Source organism: Archocentrus centrarchus, unplaced genomic scaffold, assembly GCF_007364275.1.
Source record: "Archocentrus centrarchus isolate MPI-CPG fArcCen1 unplaced genomic scaffold, fArcCen1 scaffold_36_ctg1, whole genome shotgun sequence".
NCBI classification, from domain to species: Eukaryota; Metazoa; Chordata; class Actinopteri; order Cichliformes; family Cichlidae; genus Archocentrus; species Archocentrus centrarchus.
Genome location: NW_022060263.1, coordinates 650,281 through 665,352, shown reverse-complemented (window position 1 = coordinate 665,352; position 15,072 = coordinate 650,281). Strand labels below are relative to the sequence as shown.

The following is a 15,072-nucleotide window of genomic DNA, read 5'->3' as shown; positions in this document are numbered from 1 at the left end:
TACTTGCACTGCAAGTAGAAGCACAGCAAAATGAGCACTGAGAGCCTAAATACACCTTCATGAATGGAGGTGTGTGTTGGATTGCATCACACTGAGAGGAGTATATAATGTGATTATAACAGCGGACTGAGATTTGGCTGCATATCTTAAAGTAATGGCTGAATTTACTCCAACAGTGGAAAACATTCAATAATCCATTTCTGGCATGCAGACTTTGTTCTTTGTTCTTGAAAGAATAAATCAAAAATAATCACTCAGAGAACAAGAGTAGAAGACAACTTTGATAAATAGTTTAACTCAGTTATGAAGTAAAAATATACAGTTTATTTCAGAGCTATGCAGATTAAAACTGTGTTTGTGGACTGTCTAAAAAATCTTTCAATAAAACATAGGCTGTGGCAACTTGTCAAAAACTTTTATGCACTAATCTTTTCTGACAAATTGTTGCATTTCAAGCTTTACATAATGCCAAAGAGTGTATTTTTCATCTAAAATATATTTTCTTAGTATGAATTTTTGTATGAATTTTACCTACTCCTCCAACAATTGATTTGCTGCATGTCAAAAAAAAAAGCTTATATTTGCAGCATGTGAAATGATTTTAACCAAGTTATGATGAAATGTCAACAAGAAACTCAGAGCTGGCCAGTGTACAGATGATCCCTGACAACAGAGCTTTATGATATATAAATCATCACACTGCTTCCACCCGCTAACAGGTGCCACGATGAAGGTGATCAGAGTTATTCACTTCAGTCAGCGGTCATAATGTGATGCTTGATCGGTGTACATGCTTTTAGAAAGTGGGCCACTTGACCAATTTAGGGGTCTCTGACCCCTCAGCCTGGAAAGAACACACCTGAACTATATGATAATACTGTTTTATTAAATGTATGCTTTTGTTAAATACTGTCATAATTCAATCAATCTTGAAGATGGCTTTGAGAAAAGAGTGATGAGGTTTTTCTCTTGTATCAATGACTAATTTATCACTTTTATGGTTAAAGTTTGGAGGTCAGCTCTAAAGCATTCCTGTGAAATGTTAGTCTGAGAGATGGAGTTGTTCTGGCCTTCTTAATTTTACCTTCTTTACTGTCTAACCCCACATCTGTCATGTAAGTCCAGTTATCCCTGTGATGATCCAGGGTGTAGCCCACCTCAATGTTAACTGGGATTGACAAAATAACACTAACAAGAAATAATCTACTCATAGACTCTATTAGCAAAACTGTATTATTTGGTAGAGAGCAATAGAGATTTTATGAGCACTGTTAATATTGAAACATAATTTTGATATTTATTATATCTTTACTAACCCAGGGGTGACTAAAAGTATTTGGATAAGAGTTTAGGGCAATGCCTCCAAATTAGGGCAAAATAGTTTTGCAGAGGTTAATAAGACGTCTGCTGGAGGGTTTCTATTATGAAATTGGGCTGCAATCTTATCTTTCTGTATTTATTTTATATTTTCATTAATTTCTCTCACACAAGTTATTTTAGAACATCTCTGGCCTCTTTTCTTCATCCTCCACCTGTCTTCACATTTGTTGAATGCTCTGTGACCTGCTATAGCCGCCATTACTCAGCATGCCTTTTAGCAGAGTAATTTACTAAATGCTTCATGATTATGTTCTATGATGTTTGAAATGAACTGAACAATTGTCATTAATTAATATGTGTGAGTCATATATTAGAACTGAGCTCATTTAATACAAGCCCCCTCCCCACATGCTCTTCATTGCTGCTCATGGGCAGTATTATAATACATTAAAGCCAAAAAAACAACAAAAAGTTTTATCTCTTCACTGGTGTAGCTGTATTTGAAAAATTCACATCATGCATGAAATTAAAACCGGTATACCACCCAGCACTATAAGTTCCTAATTAGCCTACTTTGTAAAAAAATTATACAGCTATAATACAGCTGCCTCTCAATTGAGTCTCAACTCAGTCATCTTGGACTGCAGCTGGTAGGTCTTATTCTCCTCTGGGCACTCTGAGAGATCAGCAAAGTCTCTGGAGCTTGAAAATAAGATGACTGGACTGCTTTACGTTTTTGAAAGCATAGCAGCTGTAATTCAAGACATTGAAGCAAACTATTTTCAAGAAGTAATTGATATCTACGAAATAAAAATAAGAGGATTGTTTCATTGTAAATTGATCGTTTTCTCAGATGGACAAAAAAACTAAAATTCAATTAAATAAAAAGCCCCACTGAGTGAGAGTACGGACAGGACAAGCCATCCATCCATTTTTGTAATTGTTTGACCAATTTTAGGTCACTGAGAAGCTAGCACAAAGAGACAGACAACCATTCACAATTACATTCACATCTCCAGCAATTCAGACTCTAAAGTTAACCTAACATGGATGTCTTTGGACTGTGGGAGGAACCAGAGAAAACCCACGCAGTGAGTTACCCCGGGGCATTTCAAAATAACACAAACATCTTTTTGGCTTTATGTTCTCTGTACAAAAAAATAGATAAATAAAAAGTTTCTCATTAGTGCCAATTAGATTAGTGCCTGACAGGTCAGATAACATAGCTGATATCTGGCTGCGATACTGGTCAGTGACAGTGGGCCAGTCTCTTTAATAGAATCTATGTTGTTATGCGTTCACTTCATGTTTTAGCAGAAGAGTTAACATAGCATAAAGGAAGCTAACAGCAAAGGAGGAATTTAACCACAAAGTGTCGAGTTACCAGGACTCAGTGTCGTTCCCCCTCTCTCTCACTCTCATTATTCCCCAGCTTTGCAACAAGTGGTCATTATGAAGCTTTTATTGCACTTACAGAAACATAGCTAGTTGTCAAGTAAATTAATATTATCTCCACTACACCTGTCTCTCATCTGCTCCACTTTACACCCAGCACATGTGGCAGAAGGAGAAATTAGCTCCACTGGAATTGACAGCTGTATGCAGTGTTACTCACATATTTTGACATGACTTTTTTTATTATATTTTAATTGTGAACCCACATCATTTGTTCTTTTTTTTTTGTTTTTAAATACAAATCCAATAAATGTATATTTTTTCATATATTTATCTATTACATGTTACTTTGCAAAGTTAAGAAAGCACTGTTTAAATCAAGACCGATGTTGCCTTCACATAAAAGAGAGACTCCTGGTCTGTTCCTCACAGGGAGGAGTGCAGCTGATTATTTAACACTGGTTATCAGAGTTGTGCAGAAATTGGAAGCCAGGGTATCGCTATCAAATCAGACCAGTGCATCCCTAGCTGACACCTTCTGCTGTCTTGGAAGACTTCAGTAAAATGTTGTACAGAATGTTCCTTTAAGCTATGTATGTAATTGAGGAGCTGTTGAGTTTAATCACATGGATTTGAGCCACCCAGTAAAATGGATCAGACCAGATTGAGACGCGTGCTCCACTTTGCTCTGCCCTTCCCCTATCCTTATTACATGTTCTATTTTTAGGAAATCCCTTTGGATTTTTTCGTATTGAACTCTGAGTTTCCTCTCAAATACAATGTCTCCGTTTTCCTCATATGTGGTGAACTATGTTTATCTGTTTGTGTAGTGTTGTAGTCATCTTCAGATGTAGTGATGCCTCTGCAACTAGTTTAAATTATCCAAGAAATGGTGCTACCAAATGCACTTTGTTATGATGCCTGAATTTGAGTTCTCTTTGGTACAGCACCTGTGCAGTGTGCTGGGAAAGGGCAGTGTTTACAGCATGGCCGAGTCAATCCCTCATTCAAACACTGACTCTAAGGTACAGTTAATGCACAGCACAGATCTCATTTTAAAGTAAATTCTGCAGCAAAAAACTTGAATCAAAAAGATTTCAACAAAGCTACATGACACAGGTATTGATTACATGATGAAATGAGGAGCATGAAATATCACTCTGAATCAAAACGGGTCATGGGGATTCGGTGGTGAGAAGAAAAATATATTTTTTGTTTAATGAAGTACATGATGTGAGGTTATTGTGCAGCATTAGAGGATAAGGCTGGCAATAGTCTGTATGCTTCATTGCCAGCAAATGCTGTGAAAAGACCAAAACCATCAAATAATCGATCTGATTTTCAGGATTTGTCTGTGCAGCAATGCTCGACCCACTGTAGCTTCTTTCTTTCTATCATGATGCTCCAGTGTTATTATGACAAATAAAGCACACACTTACTTCTCATACATTTTAGTATGCAAAATTTGTATGTGACGTTGCTTGAGATCATAGTTCAGTATATTTTTGGTACAACAGAAAATCAAAAAATACACCATAATAATTTTCTCAATAATCTGCCATACTTACTCTTCACCCTGTTAATTAGAGACACTTTCAAGTGTGAAATTAATCACAAAAATGTCTACAAAAACAAGTGAAGCACCTTCAAAATGAGCTTTAAAATTAATTACTAAAAAAAAATAAAGCAGGGCCGCAGCTATATATTATTTTTGTAATTATATATTCTGTTGATTATTCCATTGATTTATCAAACAATCGGATACAAATACATTTGTCTTATTAAGGAGCAATAATAAATATTCAGTCGAAGAGAAACACGGGTCTTTTAAAATCAGCTGGTCATTATTTTCCATTGTAGGAATTCCAATGTTTTTAATAGTTTAACTGCATACAATAACCGTAAAAACAACCCCTTTCATTGTCTGGAGCTGGAAAAAAGAAGAAGCCTTTTGGATGAGAGGTGGAGCGTCTTCAAGAAGTCCAGTCGCCCTTTTTTCCAGCTCCAGAGACTTTTGTGACCTGGATGTATGTACATGCCATATTCAAATCATGTGTTTTAAAGAAAACATTTTCTTCAATGCAAAAATAAATAAATAATCACAAGTACTGTAATGCCATATAAAATGAGGTATAAATACAACATAAACTAAGGCATAAGATGAATTTTGAAGGCTTTCATACATTATTAGGAGGCAAAAAAGAAGAGTTCTGACGTACTGTACTGTATCTCCCGGATGAAGTAGATTTGCTTTGTGTTCATGTGTATGTGATTTTGTGCATATGTTACGTTTTATATTAACTAAATATGAAAAAATAATGTTACTAAAGCCATGAAATAAATATGGTCTCGTACACCCCATGCCCCCCCAGACTCCCCTCTGCTTGCTGCAGGCATCACTGTGACAGAAAGTGGGATGGCTGCTGTCAGCCTTCAGGAAACGGCTTAATTTAAACATCATGCCAGACTAAAGTAATAGTTCATCTGCATAAATACGCTTTTATTTGAACTTATGCAGCTTTACTGTAGGTTTCTGCTGTGTAAAACAAAGAGCAGTGGATGAGAACAGCTACAAAGTTTGTTTTTCTTCTTGTTGGAATTTGTTGAGCAGTTAGTTTAATTACAAACTCCCACCAGCAAAATTCTTTCGCTCCTGAAATCCACCTCCTTGTTCTTCACTGTTTGTGTTGACAAGCTCCAGCTTCATGTTAAACTACACACATGGTGACAACTGAGCACTACAGAGTCATGGAATAAATGAAAAATTATTCTGGTTAATTGATGAATCGTTGAAGCCCTACGTTACAGACAGTGGTGCATTTTAAATGTAACCTGTACAGTTAAAATCCATATTTATCCTTAACAGGGCCTTGGTGAAGTACCTCAATTTATCTTTCTGGAACAAGACATTTAAGCCTTTTCTCTTTCATGCCCCCACCCCACCCCTACCCCAAGTCTTTTGATTGGCTGCCCCTCTTCAATAAAAAGGTTTAAACAGAACTGAAATGGCTGTATTATGAATATCTCCTCTCCATGACATTATACAGAGCCCAGCAAAGGCAGCAGAGTGTTTAGAGCAATCTGAAGTCTAAGTGTTTAGCTATTTGGCACTCAAAGAATCCTGGATTGAAATATTTGAGAATTCCCCAATAACATTAAAATCTTTTTATTTTGGTGCTAATTCCAAGGCTCAAAAGTAAAAGGTGTTTTAGTGGTTTTTATTAGATTGGACTGATGATTCTATACATCTGCCCTGAGACATTTCAAGAAGCCTGTGAGTTTGAGGGTTCTGTGTACAGTAGCACCGTAGCTGTTCATGGAAGTGCACTCTTCTCCACCGAGACGTCTGATGTTGTGCCTGAAATCTGCTGGAGGCATTCTTGCACTTTTTTTTTTTTTTGGGTGGGTGGGTGGGGGGAGTTACAGCTCTCAATGCTCGTATTACCAGTAGGACCACTTTGGACGTTCCTGTCCACATCTGCTCCAGTTGTTCCTTCATCCCCTGGCACTTCTCTATTTTCTCATGCTCTCATTGATGTCCACTAGTATTGCCACATCTATCACAACTGTGGTCTTCTGCTCCTTGTCAACCACCATTGTGCTGGTTGTCCAGCAGCTGCTTGTCTGTCTGGGACTTGAAGTCCCATAGGGCCTTAGTCCTCACCACCTTCCCTGTTTCTATTGCTCATAGAGCCTCAGAGCCTCCACCTGGACTTTAGGTGGAGACCTCCTTGCATTGTGAAGAGTTTTCATGTTTTGACATCAGTGGCATCTGTCTACCTTTCGCCCACACTTATCCAGTATGCCTGGTCTTTGAGTCCTGGTGTACTGCTCTATCAACCAAGAGCTGGTGATTTGGCACTCTGGTGTTATTTCCAATGCCTTACTGTGCCTATGTATTGGCTCATGTGCCTACTCAACTTCATTGATACAATGTCTGAAAGCAGCTTCCGTGTTGTGTAGAGGCAGGTAATTGGCTGGCAGTTTGATGGTACCATACCCTTTTGGGGATCGTTCAAGATGAGGATTGGTCTGCCTTGTGTTAGCCAGTCTGGATGAGTACCTGCTGTTAGCAGCCCTCTTATTTGTTCTGCCAGTCGATCATGGCGTTCCATTAGCTCTTTCAACCAGTAGGTGGATCATATCAGGTCCTGTTTCTTTCCGGCTCTTCATTTTGGAGACTCGTTGGATGTCTGCCCTTATGATATTCACCGGCTCTTGTTCTGGGACAGTGGTAGGTTGGTGTTGCTGTTGTCTGGCACATCTTTCTCCCAGATGTTCTTCCAGTGTTGCTCAGTTTCAGCTCTAGGTGGGTCTGCCCTTGTGCTATTGTTCGCTTGTAGCTGAGAGTGCACACTGATAGGGGAAAATCCCACGATTCAATTCAGAAGCCACGGTTTAATGAATTGCAGTTCAATTTATAGTTGAATATATGAAATTACTTAGAACTTCTTTATTCCAATAACAAAAAAATTTCAAGTGAAAAAAAATTTAGTAAAAAATAACTGATGACCAGTTGATCAGTGTTTGTTACATTTCACCTGAGAGGTCTGTTTCACTACCAAAACACAGTGCAACACACCATTGACAAAATAATCCTCTTCTAATGAGATTCATGAAACAGAATTAATCAGTATCTACATATCAACCGCATGCTTATTTATTCCCAATATTGTTGCAATTACTGATTTTCAGTAGATCAGATATGCAACCCTCCCATTCATGGACAGCTGACAGGATCCAGCTAATCAACAACAGCTGGTTATAAGCTTACATTATGCCAGCTAATGTTAGGCTTGAATGTCCTAAAAATCACACGTTCCCCTGATAAACAGTTTGGTTACATTCTCATAACATATGAGAGGTTTTTGTGTGTCCAAGTCCAAGCGTCCAAGTGTCCAAGTCGTCCACAACATTAGAGCTACCTCAAAGAAAGTTCAGCAACACAGGCTAACAGTGGCCCAATGAGCAGAGCTTACTAAAATAGCAGCGGTTACCGACAGCATCGCTGTCATAGGACAAAAGTGAGCTTCTCTTAACTTATCGACTCGTTTCGGACTCTTTTCACAAAGTTTCACAGCCTGCTCCACAGTAAATAGATGTACTTAATTAACACATGCCCATCTTTTGTTCCTGATTTATTGCTAAGTGTTTATTATTAAAACATGTCAAAATATAGTGTGTACAAAAATGTTTTTATACATAAACAGTAGCAGAAACACATGAGCTGCCCACGGCCATTATGGGGAAATTTTTGTTTGTCTTCGGTACAATAACCGTGTGATTCGTTCACAAAACTGTGGCTCCTATACCACAGTTATTAGTTAACTGAGGTGAACCGTTATACCTCTACACACTGGATGGATCTTTGAAGAACAGGACATTTTTCCTCTTAGCCTCTGCTTCAGTATCGCTTCAGCCTAGTGGCCTAGAGACAGCTGTGGGGAAAAACGTGGTGGTTTTGTCCGGAGGCTCCTGCAGCACCTTCCAGAGGGTAGTACTTTTGCTGGATGGGAGGAATCTATTGTGATGATAGTTGCTTTCCTAAACAATGCTTCCTGTAGATGTCACTGGTGGTGGGAAGCGAGGCTCCGGTGATGCCCTCAGCGGTTTTCACCACCTTCTGCAATGCTTTCTTATCTGAAACAGAGTAGTTCCCGTACCAGACTGTAACACAGCTGGTTAGGATGCTCTTGATGGTGCAGCGGTAGAAGTTCACCAGGATATCTGAAGAGAGTTGGTTTTTCATCAGAGTCCTCAGGAAGAAGAGGTGCTCGTGAGCCTTCTTGACCAGGCTAGAGCAGTTGGTTGTCCAGGTGAGGTCCTGTGAGATGCAGATACCCAGGAAAGACACATGCTCCACTGCGGTGCCATTCATGTGGATGGGTGGGTGAGTGTCTGCATTCCTCCTTAAGTCTACAATGAGCTCTTTGGTTTTTTTGAGTGTTGTTGTCGCACCACACGACAAGATGATCCACCTCCTCCCTGTAGCACAAATCATCATTGTTCCTGATGAGGCCAATCACTGTGGTTTCATCCCCAAACTTAAAAATGGTGTTGGAAACATGTTCAGGTCTGCAGTGATGGGTGAAGAGGGAGCAGAGGAACAGACTCATCACACAGCCTTGTGGTACACCAATGTTTAGCCATAGAGTGGATGAGCAGTGTTGGGCTATCCAAACATGTTGGGGCCTGTTGGTCAGAAAGTCCAGTAGCCAGTTGCAGATAGAAGCTCTGATGCCCAGATTCTTTAGTTTGACGATTAACCTTGAGGGGATGACAGTGTTGAATGCTGAGCTAAAGTCTAAGAACAGCATTCAGGCATATGTATCCTTATTGTCCAGGTGTGAGAGGGCAGAGTGCAGCACACTGCATCCTCTCTGCTCCTGTTCTTGCGGTAGGTAAATTGGTGTGGGTCCAGGGTGGGAGGAAGACAGGATTTGAGGTGTGCCAGAACCAGCTGCTCAAAGTACTTTGTGATGATGGGAGTAAGTGCTACTGGGCGGTAGTCATTAGGCACATTAGGGAGGAGTGTTTTGGTACTGGCACAATAGAGGTAGATTTGAACCAGGTCAGGACAACAGCATGGGCTAAGGACAGGTTGAATAAGTCCATCAGGATGCCTGCCTACTCCCCTGCACATGCTCTGAGCACACGATGCCATCAGGACCTGCCGCTTTGTGTGCATTGATGCTGCTCAGCACTTCTTTGACATCGGTGTGGGAGAATGTTAGGGGTTGGTGGTCAGCAGTCAGTTCTCCCTTGATTGGAGATTCTTGGTCGTCCTTCTCAAAGTGAAGTTATTAAGCTTGTTGAGGAAGGAGATATCAGAGGAGGGGAGGGAGGGAGGGGTTGATGGGCTTGTAGTTGCTGATGACCTGAATGCCTTGCCACATACATTGGGGGTTGGAGTTTGAGAAGTGCTCCTCAACCTTCAGCTTGTAGCGGTATTTGGCCAAATCCTTGTACCCAATGTCAAACTCCACGCTGGTGCAGTGGGTCCTGGGTTCCTCTTGATGCATGACAAAGCACAGCCTCATGTAGTGAGAGTCTGCAGGCAGTTCTAGAAGATGAAGGAATTGATACCATTAACTGGCCACTTCTCGCATGACTTAAATCCAACAGAACAGCTCTGGGACATTATGTTTTGGTCTGTCTGATATTTTAGTCTATTAGACACATCCAGGTTACACCTTTGACTGTCCAGGAGCTCTTTGATACCCTGGTCCAGATCTGGGAGGAGATCCCCCAGGACACCATCTGTTGTCTCATTAGGAGCATGCCCTGATGTTGTCAGACATGCAGACAAACACATGGGGATCATACAAACTACTGAGTACCATTTTGAGTTGCTTCAGTAAATTTCAGCAAAGCAGACTAGCCTGCCACATCATTTTTTCACTTTCACTTTAATTTTTGGGCTGTCTCTTTTCCATCAAACTATGCGGCATCTTTTTGTTTTTAACAAATTACCTAGTCCAGATCAGCATAGATATCAAACATGATTTTGTATGTATGTAATGAAATCTTTTCCCTTGTATATCAAATGTGTTTTTAAATCAGTAGCAAGTTCACATACTCGATCAGCAACAGTATTTCAGCTTAGGCTAACATTTGAAAATGCTTGGTTTTTGTTTGGACACAAGATGTTGCGCTCTGATGTTGCACTCTGATGTTGCACTCTGATGTTGCACTCTGATGTTGCACTCTGATGTTGCGCTCTGATGTTGCACTCTGATGTTGCACTCTGATGTTGCACTCTGATGTTGCACTCTGATGTTGCACGCTGATGTTGCACGCTGATGTTGCACACTGGGCTGATTTGGATATCTCCTGTGCCACTAAAAATCTTGCTTTCACAGTTGTTTTTTGTGAACATAGTGTGCTGTGATATCAGAGTCTTCTAAAACTCATTTGCCTTCTGTAGCTTCTGCTGTGTTTCCAGGTTTTTGTGCTTTTCGTGATGTTTTGTCTCGTGTTATATTCTTTAAGGCACACAGGATTGCGGACAATGGCAACATACAGAAGCTCTGCCTCCGACCTCTTTTGAAAGCCTGTTTTAAAAATCAACTTTTCGTTTGGCCATTTCTTTTAGGGGCTAGCTTAAATGTCACTGTATGACCTCTGAATTGTATTCATCTGCTTATCCCTGATCGATGTGTTGTTAGAGAAGTGGGAAGAAGGGATTGGTTCTCACAGGTACTGATCAGAACAACAGCTGTTGCGCTGCATTATGGGATTTGTAGCATGAGTTTTGTCAGTACCATGTGCTGAAGGGCCATGAAATGATCTTGTTGATATAATTTGTATTGGGCCTTGAGTTTGACATGTTGGACTTGGACCTTAGAGGCTTAACTGGTGAAAGAGAAGTTGACTTCTATCATTAAGTATGCACAGGAAATGAAATGTGTTTATCGGAGAGCTAAGCACTTACTGCTATTACTCATCAAAACTATGTATCTGGAAAAAAGTAATTTTCATCAATTTTGGACAGCTGGTAATACAGCAAGTAATGGAGCAAGAAGCAGCCCCTGTTAGCTGCTGGATGAAGAGCACCTGCTCACAAAATGATGGAAAAAAAAAAACTATTATTGCCCGGCTCCTTTACTAAAACAACAATACTTTGTTTTGCTGCAGAGGTGTCACCAAAAGAGCCAGCATGGAAATTTTCTGATGCTTATGTTTAAACACACTCAGTGAGTATGGCTGTGGTGAAAATAAGATGAAAAAGCATTGTTTCTGTACACTGAATGGAAGAATATTATAGTTCTCCTATAAATGGTAGAAACTACAGAATTATTCTGAGAACAAATCCATGTCATAAAAAAGCTTTTATAACACATTAAAAAAAGCCTCACAGGGTTGACCCTTTGTGACATCAAAATGTGATTTTTGGCTTTTAAAAAATGTTCGCTATAGTCTTTAGGGGATTGAAGATTAAACATTTTAACTCACACACATTTATTTTTCTTAAAAAATATGAAATTTTTCTCCAGGACATAAGGTTAGATCTTAGGTTTTAGAAAGCATTTAGACAAAGGTTTAAATGTTTTGAATGCAAAGCTGCATTCAAATAGCTGCATTGAATATAAATGCATATTGCATTATATTCATTAATGCAAATTCATATGCACTGAATGCAATGCTGCATTCATTCATAGGAAATTATTCTGTTTTCATTAGCTGTCAAATAATATATCGTTTTTGTTTTTTCTTTCGAAATTGTCACAGACAACTCCTGTCGTGGTCAGATGCTTATATGGCCATGAATGTTGTAGTAATTTTGAGTATATTTTCAGTAACTCGTTGATGGCTAATGTGTGCATTAGAGAAAATCCAACATAATTTCACAGTAGTGCACCCAGTTCTTGTTTTTTAAAGATGTGTGCTGTACAATTATTCCATCCTGGAAAAAGAACAGTTCAAGGCCCCAAATTACCATGACATTCATGCCCATGAGTGTCTGTAAACTTCTGACCACAACTGTAGTTGGAAATACAGCATATGTGTAAATATTTCAAATGTTCCCTGAGAATGGCACTTCAAGCCCTGGAGTGTCAACACTACTCATCTTTACCAGCTCTCTGTTGGTCTGTACAGAAATACATCATTCTAGCACTTCTGTGACTGCAGCTGGCAGCTATTGGTCTATGGCAGTTGATGTAATTTTGATTTCAAGAGAGATTAAGTGTTCCTTCTCTGCTAGCACTTGTTTGGATGTGTTCATAGTCAGGGTTCATTTGGCTATAAAATTCAAGTGTCTGAGCCTTACATAGAGATTGTGAGTCAGCTTCAGAGGATTTTCAGTTATCCCAAGCCATGGAGCAGCTTTGCAGACAAATTATCCTCCTTCAACAAGTCTTCCTGACTGACAGCTGGGCATTTGGCTCAAGACCAAAATCTGTAAACAACAACAACAGAGTCTGTGAGACGCACAATTTGCACATGGAGAAACTTTCTCTGCACTCACACAGCACTTCACATCACCTGCCAATTTGAGAACATGTCTCAGAATATCAAAGTATCGTTGGTTTGTCTCACATCTTCAAAGCTGTCAAGGTTTCATCGTATATGGTGTTGTAAAAGTGAGGACTGAATGACGGCACAAAGCTATTGACTGGGCTTTTAAAGTTTCCTGCTCCTTCACCAGAAAAGAGAAAAACTGTTGAGGAAAGGGTGGATACAGATTGAAAGAAAGGTGAGTGATTCTGAGGGAATCAAACAGGATCAAGGAGAATTTTGATAGATTAAGACGAATGTGCTTACATAATAACCCCACTTCTTGTGGTAGTGTCAAGATGCCATGCCAGTGTTCTCATTTCCCCAATGAACATGTGCAACTGCACTGCAGCTCAGCCATAATTTAAGTCTTGGACAAAAAGCTTGATCCACTTTAGTCACACTTGAAATCAGGATTAGAAAAATCTCTTGGCAAGTGATCTGAGAGAAGTCAAATCAGGTCAGTTGAAATTCAGTGGGACATCCAAAAAGAGAGCGAGCTCATGCTGTCACTTCTGCTGTGCTCTTTTCAACCAGATGGATGGCCAATTGCAGCTCCAGATGTGCTTAGAATCCATCTGAGCACAAAAAGGAATGGCATCCAAAAACAAAAAGGCCTCCCTCGCACTCTGAAGAGTGAGTGCCACACTGATTGAAAGAGTGAAGGGATAATTGTAATCAGGCTGATGCCAGTTTTCATTATGTTCTCAGCCACAGGTCTTAATGCAGCCCTGCACTCAAGCAAAGCCAACCACTGAAAAGAGGCTGTTGTTGTGTGACTCAGGGCTCTTCTGGTAAGCAGAGTGGATCAGATGAAGACAGGACTGACAGCTTTAGATCACTGGACTCTTAATCTGCTCCTGTCTGTTGGATGTGATGTAATCTCAAAATGTGGGATTAAAAAGAGCACACACAAACACAAAAGGAGCCGCATCATTTTCTGTGCAGCTTTCAAGGGTCACTGCAGGGGTTAATAGACTGTTTGAGCCGTCTGAGAAGTGATGCAGCCGTGTTATTTTCTCTCTAATTCTTCCTTTAAAACTTCCCCATTGACAGTCCAAGGTAGACTTTAACCTGAAATGTTTAACTAAACCAGGATCCATCTTCTGTTTTTACTGTCTGATGAATAAGTATGGCAATATATGCAATAAGATGTAAAGCACACATGTGATATATATATATATGATATTACAATAGCAGCATCTGAATTGCTGGTGTTTTGTCTCTTCTTTCTCAGATAATTGCAATGGTCCTCTGGTATCAGCGTTACCCCATTCATCCTTTCAGAGCTCCTCTGAGTCCTCAGTCAATTATGCTGCCTACAATGCCAAGCTCAACAGAAGAGATGGTGAGTACAGAGGATGTTCCTGCATTATTCAGCATTTCTAAATGCTTGTAGTTAACAATAACCGTGGAGGTAACAGAGCAGAAAACACTCTTCTCAAGTGTTTTTATAGTGGGTTTATGGGGTGTTTTGGAAGGCACTGACAAATAAGACTTTCTGAATGTACCACGTGTAGCACTTCAAAGGGGTCCATGTCCCCAGCTGGAAGAGATAGCCCGTCCATTGGTAGGCGTAGAAATTCAACAGGGCAAATTCACCATAGCAAGTTGATCGGTACTGAGTGCATGCATTTGCTATTGACTATGTAAAAGATGGTGTTGCCACTTTGATATCGCTCATTGGCTGTGAATCCTAAGTGTTTTCACCGTTGGCATTCTGATTTGAAACAAAACATGGCAAAAGAGGTGGATCAGACGGAAAAACCAAGAGGCAGTGCATGCTTGTGACTAGGAACATGTCAAAGATAAGGTAGGCCAACGCTGAAGTATGCATTTTTGACCAGAATTTGGGGTCAGTCAGTTGAACGTGCTGTAACATTGTACTCTGTAAGGCTTGAAAGCATGAACAGTGATCCCTCACCTATCGCAGGGGTTGCGTTCCAGAGACCCCGGCGACAGGTGAAAATCTGCCAAGTAGCAGCATTATATATATATATATATATATATATATATATATATATATATATATATATATATATATATATATATATATATATATATATATATATACATCTTTTAAGGCTTTATAAACTCTTCCCACACTCCTATAAACCTTTTCCATTCTCTTACTACAACTTGTATGATGAAGATGATGAATTATGTAGCTGTGCAGTACTGATGGTGATGAAGGTGGTGCAGTATGTTCACCCTTGGCCTTAACTTCTATTTCCGCTAAAGGTGTAGGCGTAACTGATCTCTTTGTCTGAGTGATTAACATAGTTATGGGTTATTACAGAAATACCTATATTCTGCAAAATCCCAGAATATAGTGAAAAATCGCGAAACAGAAATATT

At 39.8% G+C, this 15,072-nt stretch overlaps 1 protein-coding gene across 1 annotated transcript in view; it reads left to right on the top strand.

Annotated features, from left to right (window-relative positions):
• Positions 1–15,072, top strand: part of cntnap5a (contactin associated protein family member 5a) — a 190,279-nt gene that overhangs the window by 27,047 nt on the left and 148,160 nt on the right. Inside the window, exon 2 of the mRNA XM_030724387.1 lies at positions 13,952–14,062. Within this exon, the coding sequence (XP_030580247.1) occupies positions 13,952–14,062 (111 nt within the window). The remainder of the gene's footprint in view (positions 1–13,951; positions 14,063–15,072) is intronic.